Below are 16,283 nucleotides of genomic sequence, written 5' to 3'. Positions count from 1 at the left end.
CATCAGCAAATTTCACCATACTTTTTCATCTGGCAGATTTTCCTTCAATGAGTCACACATTTATACAGAAGTCTTGGTGTCTCAGGGATCTTCATAAACATTAATCTTTCAGCAACAAATTTGACACACCCCATTTTCTACTAATATTCCTTTTAGACGGTTTGAACGGTTTCTGGAACATACTTTCTGGAGCAGTAACAGAGAACCATAAAAACTCCATGGCCTCATTATCACATCATTTGCACAGGGCAAATTGATCTGTATGATATCAATTCTGTTAATTCCTCCGTGGAGTGCAGAGGGGCAGAGTCCCACTTACTTTTTTTTTTTTTTTAAATAGAGAACAAAAATTGCTACAGCTCCTAAGCATCCCAACTTTATTCCTAGAAATACAGGAAAGTTCAAATGTGTGCCTACCCCCACTGTAATGGACCACCATCATATGGGAGCCTGGTGGGCTCCTTTAAAATGGATGACAAGAATAATTGTTCTCCACTTCTGAGCTCAGGGAGAAAGGAAATTTCAACATGTTCTTGAATATACTGGGATATGAGTTTTGCTGGCTTTGTGTTTTGTATTTTGAGTAGGCAGATAGAGTTTATTTTCAGGTTATCGGTCACGGAGAGATTTTGGATCCCATGCTGGTGCATGCTCATCATTGTGCATCTTCAACCTGCCGCCATCAAGCCCTGGACACATCCCAGAACTACCAAATGTGATATTGGCCTTATAATTGTCTTTCATGAGCATTTAGGGGCTGCTTTGCTGTGGCTAAACATTCTACGATCCGTCTGGCAGCTTAGACGGATCCTGCTTGAGGGTTTGCTGCAATGTGACATTGGAAGGTTTAAGTATAGGAGGTACTTGAAATGCTTTTCTTCTCTGGTTCAGAGGTGCAATGAAGCAAGTTAGTAGGAGCCGTGACTTCAGTAATCCTACAAAGGTTTAAACAGTCACAGAGTGGCCTGACAGTGTGAAGGTTCAATCAGGTGATTCTGATGAACAAAGTATTTTATTTCTAGGTCTAGTGTTGCCTGGTAGCATTTGTCTTCTTATGTAAAGAGAGTGCAAATTACTATCCCATCATCTTCTCTAGTGTATTGAATTATCAATATAATTGTAATCAGCACTTCTGGAAAGTGCTGATGGCCTATTTTGTACTTGTTTGTGTTAATCAATGTTAATTACAAAGCAAGCACGGGGTTAACAAATTATAATGGGTTTAATTAAGCTTGTCAGTAACAAATGGCATAACCTTTATGTTATGACCCGGTTAGAGGAACAAAAAAAGACAAAATGGGCCAAAGAATCATCACATGGAAATTCATATTTATATACTGGTTATCTACAGGAACAGAATAACGTGATGAGTTTATTGGTTTTGCTAATTATCCACTTCAACATTTACTGATCTGGTAATACTAGAGTATAGAGAACTATAAGATCTGTTCTTCAGCCTTAAAGGATTTATAATTTGGTTGGAAGTGAGACACAGAAAACCAAGGTTTAAAATTCTCCAGTGAGTAGTAAATGAGTGCTGCCCACCACGGTGCAAAGCATTTGGTCGAGAGAGTGATTACTGTGAGTCAGTACACTGGAGGAAGACTACAGACAGTAGTGGAACCCAGAGGATGAGCTGAATGTGGGAGAGAAGGAGAGGAGATGGCATTACTGCTGGATGTGCATCTGAATCAAAGGTATGGCAGTGAGAGTGCAAATGATGTGTTCAGAGGACATTTCTTCTTCCATGATTTGGCTTCACTGATTTAGGTTCCACTGAGCTGGGTGGGTGGTGAAGAAAATAGTATCCATAGTCACATTGCTGGTCTGACCCTGCCTGCCTGTCTCCTCATTTGGAATGTAGAAATGGTCATGAAGACTCAGCTCCAGACTACAACTCCAAAGCCCTTGATTAGGGCCATGGTTCACAGCTGCTTTTTTTTTTTTTTAAGATTTTATTTATTTATTCATGAGAGAGAGAGAGAGAGAGAGAGAGAGAGAGAGAGAGAGAGGCAGAGACACAGGCAGAGGGAAGCAGGCTCCAAGCAGGGAGCCCAACGTGGGACTTGATCCCGCGGCCTCCAGGATCACACCCTGGGCTGAAGGCGGCGCTAAACCCCTGAGCCACCCGGGCTGCCCCACAGCTGCTTTTTATGTCACTCATATTTCTATATGATTAAAAGTCTCCTGAATCACCATATCCATCTAAAATCTTTGTCATTATGGGATAATGATGCGTCCCTTATAACATTACAGGATGCATTTGAATGCAAGCAATGCAAGCAATAGCACACACATAATACCCCAAACCAAATGGCTTAAGCGACAAATTAGGTTATTGCTCATTAGATTTGTCACGGAGGAAAAAAACCTTTTTCTGGACTCTCTTAAGTTATGACCTGGGGTGTGTGAATTAAACTGAAGGAAGAGAGATGAACAGGAGAAAGGGCTTATTTTGTCTGCATGTAGAGGGCATCACAGAAAAGAAATGATATTTTCCCAAAGTGCCCAGATGTAGGAACTTACACATCGTTTTAACAATGGGCAATAAATTGCAGAGAAGAGAGTAGACAAAGGAAAAAGGTTTGGGCTTCCAGGGGCAGTAAATTGTGGGAAAGTAAATATATGAAGGAAGCTAATGGGAAATGAGGGTTTTTTAGCAAGGTTTGTTGTCTCTCTCCAGTGATAAGGACTGTTCTCCTGTTTGGTAGGGGAGAGGAGAGAAGAGGCACCTGCGCAAAGGGAAATTTATGCCCTACTTTCAGACAGATGGGGGAGGGCAAAGAGCTCTTTCTGAGTTTGATTCTTCTTAATCGACTTTAGGTTAAAAGAATTCTTATGTCAAAGTGGCATATTTTGGGGTGGAATATTCTGATCTCCTCAGTCAACAACAAGTGGTTCTACTGGTCTGGATGGGCTCTGTCACTCTGGGCAGCCCTCTCTCATATATCTTTGATCAGCTAATGAGTTGGCTGGGGCAGGCTGGGGCCAAATGACTCCTCTGTCTGGTGGTTGGCTGGCTATGGGCTGTGGCACTCGGTTTGACTGAGTCACCCCATCGCTCAGCAGGTTAGCCTGGGCTTGCTCACAGGACAGCAGCAGGGTCCCTGGAGTTAGAGTAGAAGCATGCAAGGTCTTTAGAAACCTAGGTTCGAAGTACCAAAGTTAATTCTGCAGCATTCTGTGAGCCAGAGCAAGATCTGAGGGCAGCCACATTAGAGAAGTGGAGAGCCGAGACTCCATCTCTGCTTGAGGGTTTGCTGCAATGTGACATTGGAAGGTTTAAGTATAGGAGGTGAAGCCTTTGCAACTATGTTTAAATCTCTCACATGATGTTTTAGGCAAAGAGGCTTTCTCACTATTATTCCCAGAGCAAGACCCCTGGTTTCTGAACTCTGAATATTGGATGAACGTATTTTTTTTTTTTTCTTTCTGGCTCAGAAGTCAGTTTGATGGGTTCAAATTCCATCCCTTCTGCCCATCTCCAAAACTAATTCATCCACAAAACTTTACCCCATCTCTTCAACTAAATGCAATTTCTCTTAAAAAGTTGAAATGTTGCCACAGACTCTACAAAGCCCACCAATTCTGAGCTATTTGTAACCATAGGTATAGTTATATGCAATTGAAACCATCTTTTTTTCATCTTAGTATATGAAATGACTATGATTTTCGGTGACCGTTTCTATTAAACTGATTCTTCAGTGATTTCCTCATTCACTTCTGCTAAAAGAAAGCTGACACTCATAGCTACCTGCCTGTAGCTTTGCAGCAAAATTTCTATGTATGACTTCTGTGATCATCGTTACCGTTACTTTGTAGTTCGGGTTTCAAACTCATGCTCCATAGCACACTTTTTCAAACTATCTTTACATTTAATGTTTAGTATTTTTTTTTAATACAATGTTTTAAATTTTTTTTTTATTTATGATAGTCATACAGAGAGAGAGAGAGGCAGAGACACAGGCAGAGGGAGAAGCAGGCTCCATGCACCGGGAGCCCGACGTGGGATTCGATCCCGGGTCTCCAGGATCGCGCCCTGGGCCAAAGGCAGGCGCCAAACCGCTGCGCCACCCAGGGATCCCTAATGTTTAGTATTTTAGAAGATCCTACATTCACCTTTACGTTTTATGACTTAGAAAATGAAAATGGTTCTGGGTTTGGATTTGATATCTGTAATTTCTGTCTCTGAGACTATCGTGCATTTGTTAGAAAACCAGAACACTTATTTCTGTTTATTGGCTCACCGCTTAGCTTCTAAATTCAACTTAAGTCCCGTGGTGTAAGAGACACCCCCCAAGGAGATGCGAAGTGTACCCTGTGATAGATTGCTCGAGGCGGGTACTTGTAGCACATAGGAAAGTAGGTGAGCTTCTAAGATGACAGTTGTATCCTACGTCCCAATTTAAGTGTGCCCGTCGTCTGCTGCTTATCAAGGTTTTTGAAGAGGCATATTTGTGAGAGTGAATCAATTTTGTTTTAAAGGCTAGGGGTGAGATACGTAGTAGGGGTATTGTAACCTTCCCCTCCCTGCTGATGATGTGTTAAGACGATTCAAATACTTTGAGGCGAAGTGAACATTCTATTCTAGTGTCGTTTCACTTTGAAATGAGGAAGCCAAGAGTCAATCACTCACAACTTTGGCAGTAAAGAGATTGCTAAACGCCAGAAAAAGGAAAAAGAACAGATAAATGAAGACCCAAATAAAGTACATCCAAACAAGCAAAATCCTCCCCTGATCCCGCCGCAGTGTCCCTCTCTGGGTTCTTGCAGACTTTCTGCCCCGGGGTTCTGGGTCTAGCGGAACGTCACAGGGGGTCGGTGTGTTCACAGGCCTGGGGGCTGCTGGAAATAAATCAGAGAACGAAATAACGAATCCAGCCTCACAACCGATCAACCAGTGAAACCCCAGGCCCGTCACACCGCCTCAAGGAGTCAGGCTACAACTCCTCCTACGCGGTTGAATTCGTCGTCTTTAAAGATCGAGCTCCGGCGCTGCAGCGCGTGCGCCCGGCTCCGGGACCCCGCAGGCGCCGGGCTCTAGGTCCCGGGGCAGCTCCCACGCGAGGCGGACCCGCCCCTGCCTGGGGTGGCCAGGGCCGCGCGCGGGCTCCCCGGCGGCGCCTCTAACCGGCCGGCCGCGACCGCGCATGCTCGGCGGCCCGGTCCAGCTGCCGGCGCTCCGCGTTTTCCTGCAGCTCGCGGTGGTCAAATCCGCCCCCAGCTCTGGGCCTGCGGGCCGCGCGGGCCAGGCTCGGGCTTCTCGGGGCCCCGGAAGCAAATGGGAGGCGGATTCCAGGCTAGCGCGGGAACCCAGGGGAGGCGATGACGTGATGGTCTCCTATCTGAGTGGGCCACGCTCGCCAGCACCATACGTCACTAATGCACTAACCGACTCCACGGAATTGGAATCGTCTCCGGTTTGCTGCAGGGCAGAAGCCGCAGAGGCACCCAGCGATGCAGCCCGGAGGACGCCCGAAGCCGGGGTCAGAGCCGGCAGTCGAGCTGCACTCCCCGTGGCCTGCGTTACAGCTTGGCCTTCTGCAGGAGCCCCTGGGCCGGCGCTGGCCGCTCCTTGTGGACTAGGGCCCCGGCCAGGCGGCTCTCGCTGCCCTGGGAGCCCGAGATACCGACCCTAAGGGACGGAGGGGAGCGAGCGAGGGCCGTCCCGCGAAGCATCCCTCCGGAGCCCGGCTGGCTCCTGAGGGAGGGCGCGGCCGACCCAGACGCCCCCGCCAGGCAGCAAGGGTGGGGTCCCGGGGCTGGGCCGGGTTGGTGGAGCTGAGGGGCCCGGAACTGGGCAGCAGGGGGAAGGGGCCCCCAGGGGACGCTGTGGCTCACGGGCGGGCTGGGCTCCGGTGTGTGGGCAAAGGCAGGAATGCACGGCTCGAAGAATTGACGTTCTTCAGGAAAGGGCCGGGGGGGGGGGGGGGCCCGGAGAGGGGGCTGGCTCTGCCCCCCCTTCTTAGGCCCTGAGCTCTGGAGAGAGGGTCGCTCTCACCCCCAAACACGGCATGACTGAGACGGAAACGAAGCCAAGAACCGAAGTACGAAACTGTGACCTAAGTGCCGAAAAGTCCAGTGAAGATCTGGTTTCGGCCAATGTAGACACTCTGGCCTGCAGTTTTAGGTACTCGGTACCCTTTTGGCCTCTGTTTTTTAGGCTTTTAAAAGATTTATTCTTGAGACACAGAAGAGAGAGGCAGCGACAGGGAGACGCAGGCTCCGTGCAGGGGGCCCGACGCGGGGCCTGAGCCCAAGGCGGACGCCCGGCCGCTGAGCCACCCCGGCGCCCTCCCGCCTTCGATCCCTTCCTCGGGGTCCCTGAGGCGAGGCGGGGCGAGGCGGGGCGAGGCGGGGCGAGGCGGGGCGAGGCGGGGCGGGGCGGGGCGGGGCGAGGCGAGGCGAGGCGGGGCGAGGCGGGGCGGGGCGGGGCGAGGCGGGGCGGGGCGGGGCGAGGCGAGGCGAGGCGGGGCGGGGCGGGGCGAGGCGGGGCGGGGCGGGGCGGGGCGGGGCGAGGCGGGGCGGGGCGGGGCGAGGCGAGGCGAGGCGAGGAACACAGGCCGCGGCTGGTCGCGGCGGAGCGGCAGGGAGGGCCCCCGGAGCCTCCCACAAACAAACTGGCAATGTCCGCGCCCCGGGCGCCCGCCCCGCAGGTCCTCGTCGAGGGCTGAAAACTGTTTCCGTAGCCCGAGCCCCAGGACCGAGGTGTTTGCTTTAGGCCCTACGTTCCCGCGGCCCCTTGCTCTCCACCCTCCTCCTCGGTCTGGCAGGACATCCCGCCGGGCCGGAGCCTGCCCCAGGTCCCTCCTCCCGGGCCCCCGCCCCCAAGGCGGTCCCTCCGGACTGCGCTCCCCGCGGGGCGGCGCGCGGGCGCCCCGACCCCGCCCCTGCTCGCCGCCCGGCCGCCGCCAAACCCCGGCGCGCGGACCACGCGGGCCGGAGCCGCTCTGGGCATGCTCAGTGGCCCGGCAGGTGGGGCCGCCGCGCGACGCCAGGTCCGGCTGGGAGCCGCCGGGCGGGGGCGGGGCGGGGCGGGGCGGGGCGGGGCGGGGCGAGGGAAGTGGGCGGGAGCGGAGGGCCGAGTCGCGACAGTCGCCGGCGGCCGCGGGGTGCTGGGCAGGTGGGAGCCCGCGCGGGCCGGGCCGGGATGAGCAATGGCATCAGTCAAGGTGGCCGTGAGGGTCCGGCCCATGAATCGCAGGTGAGTTGGGGGAGGCCACAGGCGGCCCCCGATGCGTCCCCACCCGGGGGAACCTAGTCTCCAACTCCCCTCAAAGGCCAGCCTGGACTTAGGGGCACGGGCGGCCCCTGGCCCGCTGGTCCCTGGCTGTGGCCTCTGGGGGCCTGGAGCAGCACTTTATGCTTTTCTGTGCCTTTTACGCTGCCCTGCTGCGGACTCTGGGGGTCAGAGTTCACGAGGTCACGAGATTTCTGTCCCATTAACATTTCTGTCCCATTAACGCAGGTTTGCGTGTTCCCCCTTTTCAGAAGCATCCAGGGATCACTCCCAGGAAGGCGGAAAATCCTTGGGGGCGGGGGTGGGGTGGAGTGGGAGGGAGGTCACGGGACACCACAGCTGTCAGGCGAACTCCCCTCGGTTCTCTAGTAGACACTGTTTGCAGTTGCTTAGTGAGAGAGGATCTCAGATCCCTGAGCGTGAACCCTGACTTCCAGTCAGTAACTGAGCAATTCTTCACGTTCAAGAGTGGATGGGAAACTTTAGCTGAGCTTTCACGTTAGGGGGGAAAAAAGATCGGGGACACTTAGGCACACGTGTCTGAAATCTGGCGTTCACAGAGGGGAAGAGTCATAGACACAGAATCTAATCTCGGGTTTTTCTACAAAGTAATGCTTTTCAGAATGACTTGACTCTATTCATTGAAAGATAATCTGTGCTTCCTTCACAATGATCTCTTTATAATCAGCTTAGAAAGATGCTTTACAAGATGCTTTACTTTTTAGATTGGTTTGACTTTAAAGAATGAAGTAGAACCAAATGGGATGTGTCCTTCCGACTTGACAGGCCTGGTTCACACAAGGCCGTTTGTTTTTATTGGCTTCTCAGTCCAGTTGGACGTTTGACTTACCATGTGGCCTTTCCACTTTTTCATGTAAACTTGTGGAAGTCATTGTCTGGTAGTTCTGAGAGCTGATTGGGGCATCAGAAGATCATAAAAATCAATGATTGCTAGAATCTTCTTTGACTCACTTAAATCTGTTTTTTTTTTTTTTTTCTGGTTAGTATTATTATTCTGGTTGGTATTTACTGGAAACCAGTGCTTTTGTCATTTTTAAGTTACTTTTTTTTTTTTTTTAAATATTTACTTGAGAGACAGAGAGAGTGAGAGTAGAGGGGAGAGGGAGAAGCAGGCTCCCCACTGATCAGGGAGCCCAGTGTGGGGCTCAGTCCCAGGACCTGGGGATCATGACCTGAGTAGAAGGCAGATGCTTAACAGACTGAGTCACCCAGGTGCCCCATTTTGAAGTTATTTGTAAGGCTTTTTAGGGAAGGAGTTTGATTTTTTGGAGGTCCAAAGAGAATATAGATGTTTTTATGTATATTCAGGCATATAAGACAGACTGCAAAGTCATTTAGATGATTTAAAAAGATTTTTCTTTGTTCTGAATTTATGCGTAGAAAGAAGTTCCTTTTTCCTTCCTCTTTTTGGAATAGCATGAACATGTGCTAGAAGATTGTATTGAGTAATTTCAGAAAGCACCTACCAAATGCACAGCAGTTGTCCTGTGTGCTACATGGGGGATAAGGTGAATGAGGTTTAATGAGTGTCTTCTAAGAGCCCACTGTCTAATCGGGGAGGGATTGCATATTGGCCAGACTCTCCTAAAACATAGGGCTGGTTGGGAGTGATGGTGCAAGCGCAGCCCTTTGCCAGTGTAGGCCTGGATCCCAGTTATATGGAGAGACTGCAGAAAACATCCAAAAGTCATGTGCTTTGAGGTGGTAGATTGAAGTGATGGTTTTTGGGCTTTGAGTAGAGAACTCTGGTGGTGGCATCAGGATTAGGGCAAGACATAAGGACGTAGCAGTCTGAGCCAAAGGTGGGAATGGGAAGGCTAGATAGATACACCCATACAGTTTACTGGCAGAATTGAGAGGATTTTGCATATCCTTGGATGGGAAGGAGGGGGTAGGGGAAAAACCTAGAATTGTTAACTGAGGTTTGATGGTTAAAGAGGTGGAAGAGGCTTTGGGGAGGTGGATAGTGAGGTGAGATGTATTCTTTCTTGGATATGTAAGGTCATATGAGATGCAGCAAGTGTCCAGAACAAGCACAGTGTTGTCAAAGAGTGAGTGCTGCCCTCGTGTTGACCCTGTTGATTATCTCAAGTGTGAGGAATGCAACTGTCTCTTTGGTGGTGTTCAGTAGACTGTTAGAAACATGGGTTTAGGTCTCAGGTGATTTGAGGACTGACATTTGGAAAGCTTTTGTGCATAGATGACAGTTTAAGAATGTTACAGTAAGGAGATTTCTCAGGAGAAAATATGTATAAAACACACATTTTATATATATGTATATAGATATATGTATATATAGACACATGCACACACATATATATATACATATGTGTATATATGGCTAAAAGATAATGTGATGGTGAAAAGGATTGGATACTGGGCTATCCTTTTCTTTAGGATTCTAGGGCGAAGATTGGCTTGCTCTTCATGGAGAACCAGCACAACAAATTGTCATGGCAGGGAAAGGAGAAATGTCTCTTGAAGGAGGAGATGGTTGTTGGTGTCAGATGTTGCCAAGATGGTGCACTGAGAATTCAAGTAAGATGAGGTCCTTGGTGTTGGAGACACGTTACCAACGTTCCAAAGGGTAGTTTCAAGGAGAGACAATAATCCAGAAGTTGGCAGTGAAATGGAAAGAGATATACAAGTGACCAACCAAAAAAGTACTTGACCTAAACCTGCAAATTATAATAGCAGTAAGAAACCATTTTTTTTATCAGTGAGATTGATGGATGTTGACTGATCAAGTGCTGGCGAAGGAATGCTGATGAAATCATAAAGGGTCAGAACTTCTGAAACTTTCTTATTGGGAAATTTAACAGCAGCTGTAAGAATTAGAAATTTATAAACCCACCAATTGGGCAGTTTCATTTCTAAGAATTTATTTTATGGATTGTGTTCCTGCTTACCAAGATGTATACATAAGGATGAACATGGGATTGCAGATGTAAAATTTTTGTTCTGTTAATCTTTAGAGGAGCTTTAGGCAAAGAGGGAACAACCAATAGAAGGCAGAGGCCTGGAGTTTGGGGAGGTGAGGATGGCTGTGGAACCTGGGCTCTGAAAGGAAGGAGGCAGGGAGTGAGATGCTGACCTGAGCTGGAAGCCTTGCAAACAGACACCCAGGGCTTGATGCAGGCTAAGATGTGGTGCCTTTGTTTTTACCACTGTGGTGCTTTGGGTTCTGTGGCAGTAGTTTCAAATTTGAAAGAGCAGTTACTTTGCATTACATAGCAGCAGCCACCTTTACTGAAAGTTCTCTCTGTGGCAGTGGTACAAAATCTGATTTAATCTTTGTGACCATCTTAGTAGGTACAGATTGTTATTGTCATGCTATTGTACAGATTGGGAAACATAGTTAACTTGTCTGAAGTCAATTTCTGAGGACAGTCACAGATCTATTTTTTATGAATGAGTAAAACTTAATTCGCTCATAGTTTTTATGAGCAAAGGTTTAACATTTATGTATTTTCTTTTTATGCTGTATGTATGTATGTCTTATGTATGCCTTTTTATTCGTGATTTCTTCCATTGATCTTAGGCCCGGCCTTTTCTTTTTTACTGATTTTATTTTTTTATGATTTTATGAGATTTTTTTTTTTTTTCCTCTCTGAAGAGACAACAAAAATAATGATTTGGTAACTAATTTGTCCATTTCATTTTGGTTTCACTTGTTTGTTTTTCCATGGAAACACTAGACTATTCTTTCTCTCTGTTTTTTTAGAGTGTGAGATCTCTGGGAGAGGAAGGGCAGAGGAAGAGGGAGACAGAGAATCTTGAGTAGGCTCCATGCCCAGCTCCAGCCCAATGCGAGGTTTGATCTTACAACTCTGAGATCATGACCTGAGCCCAAATCAAGAGTCTGACACTTAATAGACTGAGGCACCAAGCACCAGCCACCTCCCCGCCCCCCCCCCCCCCGCCCCCGGCAGATAATTCTCTGGTGCCATCTATCCTGTCCCATTTCCCATTGATTTGCCAGCATTGATGAAGCTGGAGTCTGAAGGTAGACTTCATGGGTTCGTTTTGACTCATTTACGAGCTGGGTGAATTTGACCAATAGATTTAATTGTACCATACCTCAGTTTTTGTGACTGCAAGATGGGTGATAGTACTTGTACATAGCTTGTGGTTGTGAGGCAAGGTCTTTTTTCATATATCTTTTACCATGATTCACCGATGATGTATTTGAAATTGAAGCTCTGTAGATATGTAAAAGATTCATGAGGTGTTAACATGTTAGATGTAACTCATTCATATATTTTCTGTTCTGTCCTATTTTATTCTATTGTCTTGTTAAAAAAATGCTTTTTCTAGATCCACTAAATTGACTTCGAGATCTATTAATGATTTGCAGTTGGCAAGCATTGTGAGGTTCACATGAGATCCTGTATGTGGATGACACTTTCCACACAGTGCCTGGCATGCAGCAGGGCTTCTGCAAACATTGATTATTGTTATTACTGTTATTTTTACAATTTAATGATTGTAATTTTATTCAATAACAATATATGAAAATTTTTCTTACCAAAAAAGTATTTACTGAATGCTGGCAACAGGCCAAGTGACAGCGTTTTCATGTGCTTTCTTATCAATTAAGGCAAAACCACCTCATTCCTTCCCTTTTCTGTTTTTAGCTTTTCTTTTGGATTAGCTTCTCAGGTGGAATTTATAGTCATGTCTATCAAGTTAAAAAGAGAAGATGAGGAGCCACCAGTGGTATTTTGACTGGGATTGACATCCTTAGGGTGTACTGAAGTCTTCTCATTTTAAGAGTGTCAGGGACTAGTTCGCAGTGGTCTCTTGGATCTCTAAGATTGCAGACGACTTGGGTGATAAAGATGGGAGACATCTGTTGAGATGCTGCCAGACATCAGGCATCATGCTCATTTCTTTACCATGGCAACTTCTGTTCCAGCTCCCACCAGCTGTGTGACTGAAGGCTTTTTATGCCCATTTCAACTGAGACCCCTCACATAATAGTCCCTGGAGTCTGGACTTGAACCAGGTCTCTCCTACTTTCATTTCTGAAGCTCCTCCATTATACAGAACACTTAGATGAGGGGGGCAGGGGACAGCAACACAGGTAGGAATGAGTACAGTTACTGGGGGTTTTAGACCAAATGAGGCTTTGTGCAAGAATTAGTTGGAGGAGGGTAGACAGGGTATTGGGAGGACTTTCCTTTGTTAAGCTTGGGAGTTTGGGCTTTCATTCACCTGTTTGCTGGCTAGTATGGTAGCTATTGACTGCTGTGGCTATTTCAATTAACATTAGGTAAAATTGAAAATCTAGTTGCTCAGTTAGTTGCACTAGTCACATTTTAAAAACTCAGTAGCTCATGTATTGACACGGTGCAGATACAGGGTGTGTCCATCAACTTGGAGTGGAAAGTTCTGTTGGATGGTAAGACTGAACTGGCTTGAGTCCCAGATTTACCACTTCTGAGCTTCATGCCTTGGCACTTAAGTGCTTTGTGCTTTGGTTTCTTCATGTGTAAGACTGAGATCTTTACAGGACCCACCTTATGGGGCCGAGATGGGGATTGAATGTGCTAACAGTGTTAGGCCTCCGAGTGAGTGCTCTGTAAATATTGGCTATTATTTTTAGACACGGGGACTACTGATGGTTTTAAAACAGGGTTGTCATTTGCCATTTAGTATTTTCAGAAGTTTCATGTAATAGCAGTGTAGGGAAGTGCTACCAGGAGCAGCAACAATGAACTTGTATTTACTGTTTGCCAAGTGCTGTGCTAAGTGCCTTTTATGCACGATTATCATCCCATTGACTTTCTTCTCGTTCTCTGGGATGCAAGACCCAGGGCCTATATGAGTGAGCAGAGGCCAGTGCAGAAGACCATAAGGAACTGAAATATGACCCATGATGATGTGATTCTGGACTAGACTGCGGTTGTAATAGGTGTTAAAATTCAACCAAGTACATTCAGCGTCTAATAGGCGTTATCAGGCAATTCACAAATCAGACAGCATCCCCACCTAGCAAGAGGAAAGGAGCTGCAAGGAGTTGCACAGAGTGACAGGGTTTTGTAGGAAGGAGGATGAGGCAGGAGTTATTAACAAGAAAAGAAAGGATTGTTTGAGGCAAGGTCACCCTCCCCGAGGGAGAAGGACCCAGAGTCTTATTAGGTGCATCACCTTGTGTCCCTCAGGGGGGTGGAGTGGGCCCAAGCAAGGGACTACCTCATTGGCGCTGGCCCACTGCGTCGCTGGGGGACGTGGAAACTGCAATTAGGTTACGTATTAGGCCCCAGTTTGGTGACTTGGCCTAACAAACGTGATTCCATTTTGGAAATAGGAGCCATAGGAAAGTGCACAGTCCAAGGATAAGACTCACAAGGAAAATCCTGAAGAAGCTTTCACTGTATTTTCTGTGAAAATAATACATGCTTATAAAAGAGGTATGCTCTGCAGAAGAGTGTACCAAAGAAATCAAGATGAAAATCGCTCATAATTCCTAGATCCAGGGATCACTACTTGTAAACTTCTGATGCATTAGAATCCACTCTTTTTTTCCCCCCGTGTATGTAGCGACATAACACATACACTGTTTTGTATCCTACTGTTTGTATTTGCAAGAGACGTCCTTCAGAGCAGTCAGCGGGAGACAGGGAGGTGAGAGTCCCAAGATGACTGTGCGGTGTGGGATATTAAGTGGGGGGAATGACTTTCCCCAGGGGGAATGTCAGGATGCAGCATGAACTGGCTGGCGTGGAGGGCCATGGTGGTGAGAGGCATTGCTTCTGAGGCTGCCCGTGGGGGAGCCAGGCAGCAAGGACTCATGAGGTGTCGGCTCTGTGATGCCCACTTGGATGTGGGTGGCTTGAAGAACTGGGCGTGGTAGAACTGAACTTGGTTTCTATGGAGGACGATAGTGAAGAAGGGCAGGTGCAGAACTGCATGATTGGCTGTGTCCTGGGTGAGTGGATTTTACTGAGTCTTAAGGGCTCAGATTCTTTTTTTAGAGAACACTGATTCTCAGTGTGGTGCAGGGATAGCTGGAGCTCATTGAAACTTGTTTTGGGGTCCCCAGAGTCAGAACTGTATTTGCACTAGTTTTGCCTTTTTTATTCTTCTCTCATGGGGATATGGTGGGGTTTTCCAGAAGCACCATGGGCTACACTGTTGTTGTGGCTCTAGGTGCTCTGCATTCCATGTTTTAGAAATTTCTCAGTTTTCATTTCTTTTGTATAGTTAACTGTCAATAGATCTACTCCTGTGGGGCACATGGCCTGATGTGGGCCCCAGCCCTTACCTGGGCATCGCAAACTGGGGCTGGGCAGAGGAGAAGTGCGGTGTGTTTGTTTTTGTTTTAAAGAAGAGGAACAGAAAACAGGTAGGGGGATGGGGGTTGGAGAGAGCAGGCGGCTGGGGCCAGGGTGGAAGAGAGGAAGGGCTAGAAGGAGAGACGTGGTTTCTCCCATGGGGAGTGGAGTAACAGTGATGCTCCAGGTGAGGTTCCCCAGGGAGGCTTGTGCTGTCACTGCCTCAGGGACTTTGGAGCACATGGAGATTTTATCCTTTCTTTTAGGTGGACTTGACAGGTAACATGAAGCAAATGACTGATGATGTATTTTCACACACAAAATTTAAAAATTTCTTAATGTGCATAAAGCCCTGACACGAGATGTGAGCCCTGGTAATTGAAAAATGCTCTTTAGTGACATAAGCATTTAACTTTTGCTTTGTTTTATTCATGGAGGCTCTGGGTGAGAGAGAGATCATGAGTGCTGTTGTCTTTCTGTCCGTCTTTCTGACGTTATTTAAAAATGTCCAGTTGTGCAGTACCTAGTGCTTTGGTTTGAAGTTGATTTATTTTATATGTCCTCATTTCATGAGTCATTTTATAAACTACCTCAGTAGCTTTGTCTGTTTTTGTGGGTTCTAGAACTGGGATGCCATCTTGGTTTTGAAAGAAAATGTTAAAGTTACACCTACGGCCCAGGGGGAGGATGTGATAGTATGCCTTACAGTCACCAGCCCCCTTCTCCAGGATTGAGAGCCTCTGGTTTATTTTGGTGGCTAGGACTACCTTCTGTTTGGCTCCAGTTGCAGAGACAGTCCAGGAAAAAGTCCTTCATGGGAAGGTGGGCATCATTCCCTTGGATTCAGCCTGCTGATTCCCATCAAGCACAGAGGAGGTTACCGCCAGCAGGGCCTGGAAGCTTTCCCTCACTCTGCTGGGCTCTGGGCTGAGCGCTTGTTTCTTGCTCTGACCATTTCCAGATACATTCATTATTCATTGTTGCTGCCTAATAGAGGGGAAAAAGCTATTTCTGTGATTAGCATAGACACAGCAAATTACAATGGGATGTGTAGAATTTAAAGTCAGTTGAAAAAGCAGAAACTGATGGTGTTGATAAGTGATTTTTGTCATCCATTACTATTGTAGCCACTCATTCACTTACTGGAACTCTGCTAAGTCTCACGTGGTTGCTGTCTGACTTAATTCCTAGCAACAGCCCTGTAGCGTTGAATATGGTTAGCTCCATTTTATAGATGACAAAACTGGGGACCAGAGAAGGATCGGGTCCTGGCTCCAGTGTTACCACATTACACTGATTTTCTGGCTTCACAGCATTTATCTTTATCCGAGTGTGTGTGCGTGTGTGCACATATAGGTGTATTTTTGTTCATTTGCTTTTTTATCGGCTCCTTGGACTTACGTAAATTCTGTGAGAACCTTGTCAGTCTTACTCATGGCTGTTTCCCCAAAGCCTGGAACTGTTCCTGGCAGTGATGGGTACTCAGAAAATATTGACTGCATTAATAACTGCCACCTCCCCTGCCCCCACCCCCAATCTTTTAGCTGTGGATACTTACGAGGAATCAGGAATCCTTAGCCCAGCATCCGTTCTAAGGAATCAGGAACCCCTGGGTCAGCACCCAGCATTTGTAGGATGTCTCACACCGCTCCCTGTGAGGAGGAAAAGGGAATTTCGGTGATCCTTCTGTGAGGTATTAGGAAGATAGGAGAGGTGAGAGAGGGCTGGGCAGAGCCCGGGTG

At 47.5% G+C, this 16,283-nt stretch overlaps 1 protein-coding gene across 7 annotated transcripts in view; it reads left to right on the top strand.

Annotated features, from left to right (window-relative positions):
- Positions 1–7,088: 7,088 nt before the first annotated feature.
- KIF16B (kinesin family member 16B) overlaps positions 7,089–16,283 on the top strand; it is a 292,648-nt gene continuing 283,453 nt past the window's right edge. For all 7 annotated transcript variants that reach the window (XM_055345060.1, XM_055345069.1, XM_055345039.1 and 4 more), the window contains exon 1: positions 7,089–7,204. In XM_055345060.1, the coding sequence (XP_055201035.1) occupies positions 7,158–7,204 (47 nt within the window). In that variant the 5' untranslated portion in view covers positions 7,089–7,157. The remainder of the gene's footprint in view (positions 7,205–16,283) is intronic.

Source organism: Nyctereutes procyonoides, unplaced genomic scaffold (assembly GCF_905146905.1).
Source record: "Nyctereutes procyonoides isolate TBG_1078 unplaced genomic scaffold, NYPRO_anot_genome, whole genome shotgun sequence".
NCBI lineage: Eukaryota > Metazoa > Chordata > Mammalia > Carnivora > Canidae > Nyctereutes > Nyctereutes procyonoides.
This window is presented reverse-complemented; position numbering and strand designations above follow the sequence as displayed.